Source organism: Psittacula echo (assembly GCF_963264785.1).
Source record: "Psittacula echo genome assembly, chromosome: 6".
Classification (NCBI taxonomy): Eukaryota; Metazoa; Chordata; class Aves; order Psittaciformes; family Psittacidae; genus Psittacula; species Psittacula echo.
Window position 1 is genome coordinate 18,725,391 of NC_137743.1, and position 7,888 is coordinate 18,733,278.

The 7,888-nt window shown below is 41.3% G+C and overlaps 1 protein-coding gene across 1 annotated transcript in view; it reads right to left on the bottom strand.

Moving 5' to 3' along the window:
• LOC308223209 (poly [ADP-ribose] polymerase tankyrase-2-like) overlaps window positions 1–7,330 on the bottom strand; it is a gene marked incomplete at its 3' end in the record, with an annotated part of 7,622 nt that extends 292 nt beyond the window's left edge. The window contains exons 1-4 of the mRNA XM_080621962.1: window positions 7,000–7,330; window positions 972–1,196; window positions 401–496; window positions 11–99 (exon numbers count right to left, since the gene is read on the bottom strand). Of these exons, the coding sequence (XP_080478088.1) occupies window positions 11–99; window positions 401–496; window positions 972–1,196; window positions 7,000–7,201 (612 nt within the window). The 5' untranslated portion in view covers window positions 7,202–7,330. The remainder of the gene's footprint in view (window positions 1–10; window positions 100–400; window positions 497–971; window positions 1,197–6,999) is intronic.
• Window positions 7,331–7,888: the final 558 nt, after the last annotated feature.

A 7,888-nucleotide genomic window follows, 5' to 3' on the forward strand; every position in this document is an offset into this window, starting at 1 on the left:
TATTCATTACATGCAATTCTAAAAATATAACTAAATTACAGTTATCTTCCAAATGTGCATACCTGGCACTTTCTAAGAGTTCATCTTTCTTATATTCACCTGGAAGACAAAAGGGAGTTTCTTTAGTTGTTAAATATTTATGTGAAGTTCACTACTTATTCTCCTCTTCCAAAACTTTAGAGAACGTAAGTGCTAAAAATCTGTCAGTCCATTACTGAATTAGCACAATAAATTATGTATTCAGAACACATCCCATGACTGAGACGATGAAGGCCATATGAGAATTTCTATTTAGAATTATAAAAGAGAGAAGTAATATCAGAAAGACAAAAAACAAAATACTGTATTACATTCATTTGACTGTTATTAGTCATAATGCTATCTAAAGATTATCCCTTACCAGTCAGCACTGCTTTTGCAGACGGGTCTGCTAAGTCCAAAGCTGTTCTTCCATCTGTGTTCCGGATGGTTGGTTCAGCACCATGCTGCAGCAGTACTGAAAAATGCCAAAGTTTTCCATGAGAAAACAATTCTACAAGACAAAGTCTATAAGATGTTATTACTCTAAGCCACAAGCAACAAAGGAAACATCCAGTTACTGATCCTAATTTCCCCTCTCAAGTTTTTAGCATCAGAATTCCTTGATGTCACTTGTGAACAGTTTAACTAGTGAAAAATGTCTAGACACATTTTATGAGAAAAAAGCAAAGCAGAAATGGAACAATCACAGAATGGCAGGAGGCAATCTCAGCTGACTGTGAGTGACAACCACAAAAAAAGAATAGCTACTTCACATCAGCTCCAACTTGTTTCTTACAAAATTGGCACTTGAATTTAAATTTATGAAAGATTTTTAGTTTGAATCTTTATACCATCCTAGCTTCATAGAGTAAAAATGGTCTTTAAAAGGTTGTCGACTTTTCACAGTGAAAAGAAATGATTCAGTCACAGGAAGTGTGGGAGAAAATTACCAATGCAGACATCTGTCTTGCCCTTAATGGCAGCTTCATGAAGGGGAGTGTAATTCCAATTATCCCGAGCATTAGGATCTGCACCATGCCGCAAGAGAAGATTGACAACTTCAGCATGACCAAAAGAGCAAGCGTTGTGAAGAGGAATAAGGCCTCCATCATCTCGCGCATGGACATTGGCACCACTTTGAAGTAAATATTCAACTACATCCTTCCGACCAAAACCTGGAAGAGATAAAGGGAGGAAAGGTGTCAAGTGTAAGAATTCCCTGTCCCGCACACACAGATTAAAACAACAAACTTAAATAACAGTAACCATTCCAAGTAACAATCACAACTGGCATTCTTTATTAAAAGTGCATGTATACACTAAAGGTATTTGGACCAACCCAAAATTAGATTAAAATAAATACGAAAAAATTATATTCAAGATTATTGGAAAAATAAATATCTTGATAGGGCTCCAATGAGTCAACAGCTTCTTGAAAACATAACAAAAAGAACACAACAGTGACAAAAATACCCTCCTTTAGTTATTTTATATTACCATTAAACCAAACAATGTTTTGAATCATATTCTGCCAACCCACAGCCAGTTTGTGGATGGACCAATAGGTGAGCCCTGGAAGCAGTAGAGTTAAGAATGGTTACAAGTCAATGCATGTACAATTCATATTCTAAGCTTTTTAAAAAAAGATCCCAAAACATGGAAAGTATTTTACAGAAACACATTGATAATATTTTTTAAAAAGCAAGTAAGCAGCACTGCTCCCAGGTTCAAACTAGAAGCATGGCTATTTGCTTTCTAAGAAATAAATAACATAATGCACACATAGTTTCCATCTTAGAAATGATCACTTAAGCAAACCCTTAGGGACACAGAAAGTTTATCTGAAACCATGCTCTATTCAAGAAATTTATTATGAGAGGATGCAAAACTGTAATTTAAAGATATTCATAATGCCTATTTTCGGCAATGCCTAAAATGATTATAAATATTTGATCATGACTGAAGCACAAAAGTGCTGTTATACATTGAAGCATTTTTCCTTTTATTTTATTTTTTTTTTATTTTATTTTACAAACCTGTCATTCAAGTTAAAGGACAGCAAAAAAATATTCCCACTTTTACACTTAGAGCTCGAAACATATCACAAGGTAACTGCTCTTATAGAACAATTTTACAGCTACAAGTGTTTCATTTCAGCTGTATCTTGTGCATTTATATAACAGCAGATAAATGAGGACATCAAACTGCATCAACATTTTCTTTAGCATCTTCACAAGAGGCCAGAATGACATAGGACTTCTGCTTGCAAAAATTAGGTCCATCTGGTTACATTCTAAAGGTCACTGCCTACAGAAATCCCTCAAAGGTTTCAAGAAGGTCACTTTGGGTCTTAGGGATTATTAGGGCACGTAAGAGACATATTTGGGTACGTATCAACTTGTGCCAAATACCTCCTGGGAAATAACCCGCACGTGCAGGAGCTGGCTGACATTCCTTGCTTCAAATACCTGAGTTGCGAACCTGAAGAACTGGGGGAAAACCAAGTCTTGAGTTTTTGACTCAGAGGGAATCATCACACTGTTGCCAAAACCAGTGATACTCAGATTGCAGCAAATTTAAATTTTGTTACAAATCATCCATGGAAGGTCAGGAGCTAGGTATAAATCCCTGCAACCACAAGCTAGAAATAGTTTATTCCAGTAACTACACAGTATTTCAGTGACAAAGTCACAGAAGCAGGAGGGAAGCATCAGGATTTTAGTTATAACTGAAGTTTTCAGTTTCAGTTAAGTTCCAACTGAACTTTTTCATAGCATGTTCTTCACTAAACTCAGCTATTTCCAAACTGTCAGCAACCGAAATCTTGGAGCAAGAAGCACTTTCACCTTCACTATTCGACCTTCAAAAACAAACATTGTCATTACTAGGCAATTTCTGGATCCTACCTTCAGAGAGATCTTGAATGCAAGCTGTATATGTCACAGATAAAGAGGCCAGGAAAGGTATTCAGAAAAGCCTTTCTAAAATTCTGTCTTTCCTTCTTTTCCCTCAAAAGCCTGGCAAACAAACCACATTCCCCACAAATTTCTGATTATTATAAAAATAATTTTATGTGAAAATTTTCAATCTCAGAATGAACTCCAAGGTGTTTTCAAGTAACAGTCACAAGACTATACTGGCAACATACTTCAAGTTTTCAAAGTGCATTACCAACAATACAAATCTTAGCTTGCTAGTACCTTGACTGCAATAGAACCACATACTGTATAGCAAATTCCCTTTTGAGTCTCAAGATTGCAGTTACCCATCTTTTAACAAACAGAAGGTACCTTACCTATCCTAACAAAAACCAGGAGCTCAGCATACTTCAGATGAAAACTGGATCAGATATATGGTCTGTGTAGAAACAATTTATCTGTCCAGGCACAGTACGCCACATTCACTGCACATGCATGCATATTTCTGCTGCCAAAAAAAAAAAGTAATCAGTGCCTATACAACATATACCTATGCAGTCATACTGTCTAGACAGTAAATTATATGCAGCGTATTTCTCATTCTTAAATTTAGCTTTCATAACTAAGACATTTAAATAGTTATTTTTTATAAATGTGTCCAGATTTTTTTTCTTATGTCTTCAAAACTTCAAAAAAATTCTGTTTCTACTTTGAATGTATACTCAAAATTGTCTACATTATTTAAAGATCTACTTAGATGTGACTTTTCATAAGTGCCAGAGCCCTGCAAACACAAAGCTGTTACTTGATGACAGACTGCTTGGTATCTTCTTTCAGTACCAAAAAATGTTTTCCAGAACTGCTTTAGCCATATTAGAAAAGCATCTGATCAAATTCTCTGTCCAGATCTCTGCTAGATAAACCACCCGTTCTTGTACTGAAAGCATTCCTGTCCCCAAAGCTTTGCTGTATAGCCATGTTTTTGAAAGTAAAATGTCCACCTTAGTAGGAATTAACACCACGACTGAAAATCAGCTGTGGAGAGTTCACCTGAATGCCCTCTATTTAGTACATAGTTTCAAACAGGTACAGCTCATGAGCAACACACAGCTTTTCTCTGCTCAAAGCCTGCATCCTCTTGGAAAAGACCCTAAGCATAGCAACATCCCTAAACTACCTGTAGTTACTTTAACGTTGAGAGGATCATTTGCATCACACTAATCTTTGTAACTTCATTTCAGCACTGAGCGCACAGCACGGATTCCTTACTTCCTTGTGGAAGCATCTGCGTAACAGGGCACCATATATGGGAAGAGAAGTATTTCCTCATTATTTTCTAAAGGGTGTATGTGTACAGAGGGGATGGCCAAACTCTGTATGATAGTCCCTCCCTCCTCTCATTTTCACTGAGAGTGGAAAGCCTTTCACGCAGGAAAGTGAGCCACTGTCTAGTGCAACAATTTCTCTTTGCCATTAGTTCACTGCAAAAATTAAAAAAACAAAACCCCAAACAAACCCAAAAGCAAACACTGTCACTTTTAAGGGGTGGAGGTTTTGTGGGATTTTGTTTGGCTCTTGAGCTTCTATCAAAAGACCAACTAAACAGTATCACAGCTTGCAAATGTGCAGGATAACTGAACATCATGAATGCTTTATTTCTTGCTGCAAAGCAGAAAGGCTACTCGGGCTTCTAGCTGACATTCTTCTACCATAGCAGAGTACTTCACTGCACTTGTCGGCTAAAAGTTTGTAACTTTTTGGAGAACAAATCCTGAATATTAATCACAGTAGAAACTTGTATCAGCATATGAATAATAATAATAAAAAAAATACAGTCACTGTTGTCATAATTGACATTCACTTCATTTTGACAGGATGAAAAGCTAACAGAAACAACTGAGCTCCAATTCTTCTCCCCTGCCTAAGGCGTTCATATTTTCAATGAATTTTAGTTTGAGGGAAAAGCATTTTGGTTCCTGACAAGTCCCTAAACCCTTGTGATACTTTCCAGTTTGACATACACTGCGATGAAAAGGGTTGACTTCAGGAAGTATATGCAGCTTATAGTGAGAGAGGACTGTGCCTATTATGTTGTGAATGGTGGTGGGCTCTTAAGTTTCAGTACAACCTATCTACACACACAATTCTGTGCTACAAAATTCAAAGAGCAACCTTCACCAAGATGCCAGTATGTACTACTTCTAATAATGACACACACCTAGGGAGAGCTTGCAGTATTTTTTAAGTATATTTTTAACATATTTTAAAATCCATCTTTCCAGAATGACACATGGAAAAAGAGGAATTTGTTTTATTTCTTTAAATTGCTACACAAGATCTGGAAAAAGACTTAAAAACTGGAACCCAAGTTCAAACCCCCCAACGCCACTAAAAAAAAGACCAAAACGTCAACAGAAAAGCCTCTCTGCATACGTCAGCTCCGCCTCTTCCATAAAACTAGTCTTGAAGCTGAACGAAACTAGTCAGAGAAGTTTTGTAATGCACCTTCTGAGAACACCTAGCTACCCAGGCTAAACAAAGCAAGAATACAACACACTTTTGCTTTTACTTCCTGGAATGTAATTCCTTTAGAGCCAGAAGACAAAAGAAGCTACTATTATTCCAACTATGAATAATGGGGGAAAAGCAAAACAAAGCAAAAACAATAAGCCCAAAATCCAAGAGTTACGCATGTCCATTTTTCACATTGAGTCTATTGCAAGTAGGCTGACAACAGCTAAGTTTTACGTGAAGCGCATAAAATCAAATTGAGAAATTACACAAGTTTTTTATGTCACATGTGAACTAGAAACTTTTGACATCTCCTATAGTTGTCTGAGAAGAGCAACACAAGCCTGGCAATTGCCTCTTATTTACACACCAATCTGTTACACAACAACACTGGAAGTTTAAAAACTACATTAACTTATTGCTATGCCGTTTTGAAAGAAAAGGCTCTCTCTAGACCAGGAGTCCTTTAAAGTCAAGACAGATCAACTCCTGTCCAGAGACAGAAACTAGATCACTATATTGCATGAGGAACTCCTTAAACACAGCCTGCTGTAAAATGTACTCATTTGTCTAGAAGCTCAGCATTTACTAGTGCAGGACTGCTGGATATAAAAACATAGCTGCAGAATTTTTTCCCTATGACAGGATATTTTGTCTCCTGGGCCCTCTCGTTGACCAAGTTTCTTAAATCTTTGAAAGCAGCTGTCCTGAAGAGGTTTTCAAGAACTTAGACATGTTACATCTACTGGAAAGGACACCTGAAGTAGAAACCTTTTCTAAAACCACCCGGTAAAGAAACAAAATTCTTTATTACTATCCATATTGTTTAGCTGAAAGAAGCTGCTCTCTTCTGCAGCGTGCCAGCCTTGGGGTTTGACATCTAATGCTGTAATCAAATCAAAACAAACATGAAAACAACAGTCACAGTCAGGTCTTTGTCTGAAAAGGTGGGATACAATCCTCTATCCTCTTGCCAGCAGAAGCAGTTGTTCTGTGATGTCAGTTGTTTGTGCATCTAAGGCCCGAATTAACAGAGTCTATTTGTTAAAGATACAAATGCAAGCACTCTTCATGGGTGAAATTTTGAAGATGAGCAGGCCTGCTAAAATCAATGTGAAAAGCACCTGGGGCATGTTACCTGTCAGAGCTCACATGCCACAGCACGAAGAGTCTAAACCCCAGTCCAGATGTCCTCAGCACCAGCTGAGGTTCATTTAAATAAACAAATAATGAAACAGAAGGGCAGAAACAAGACGCCACCCCTACCACTCTGCAACCACTACCGCGCGGGTGACACCGAACCAGCCACGCGGTTGTCGGGCGGGCATCGCACCCACAGACGTCCACAGGCCGCACACTGGGGCTGGCGAAGCGCCCCCACGGCGGGGCCCGCGAGGAACAGCGCACCCAGGGCCCCTCCGCGGGCCAGGCCCCACGCCGACAGGGAGGCGTTGGTGCGCGACCCGACAGCAGGCCTGGCCCTGGCGAGGCTGCCCCCCGTGTTCCCCTTTCTCCCACAGAAGCGGTAATGGTGGCCTCGGGCCGGTACCTGCAGCGAAGTGGAGCGGACTGGACTTCCTTCCCGCTGTGTCCCGGCTGTTCACATTCTCGGGCCGCACCAGCCTCTTGACTCGCTCCACGTCCCCGTTCCTGCAGGCCTCGAAGAGCTCTCGAGCCGGCTCCGCCGCCGCGCCGCAGCCCGGCGCCTCAGCCAAGGCGGCCGCTCCGCCCGCGCACCGCCGCCCCGCCATGCCGGGCCCGCCAGAGGCGGCCGAGCAAACCCCACCGCCCCGACCCTGCGCAGCGGCAGTCCCCAACACGCTCCGCTGGGCGGGGCGCTAGGTCCAGCACACCGCGGCGGAGGAATCCGGGCGCACCTCTACGGCACCACTGCCGGCCTCGCTGCGCAGGCGCCCCGGGGGGCTGGGCACGGAAGGCAGATCGTAGCGGGCATGCGCAGCGCGGCTGTAGCCTGCGGGCAGTTCCGAGTGGCTGAGGAGTCGCAGGGTTTACCTCGGATAGTGGTGCTTCTGTTGTGCTCTGCAGGTGCTGCCGCGGCGGAGGCTCCTCACCGGGGCGGGCTGCAGGATGTGAGCTTGCACCGAAGAGGATAGTGGTCTGCTGGCCGTTTCCACTTCACGGAACTCGTCTCAACAAGTGCTGTCCGTACCCGTCTCTCTCCCCCTTACTGCTGCGGAAAGAATCTGAAACTCGATTCACGTTAATGCAAAACGGTTTTGCAGTACACTTTTAAAGGACGGGGAGGAAACAAAATAAAAGACGCCACTCCTCACACAGTGTGTCGTAACCTGCTGCCTGCTCCATTTTAAAAGAGCTGTAGCACAGAAAGTCAGATACAGCACTAGCAGTTTGTCCCAGAAGAACAGAAATGTTCCTTTGCTGCTTACAGCAATTAAATGTAGATTACAAGTTAACTA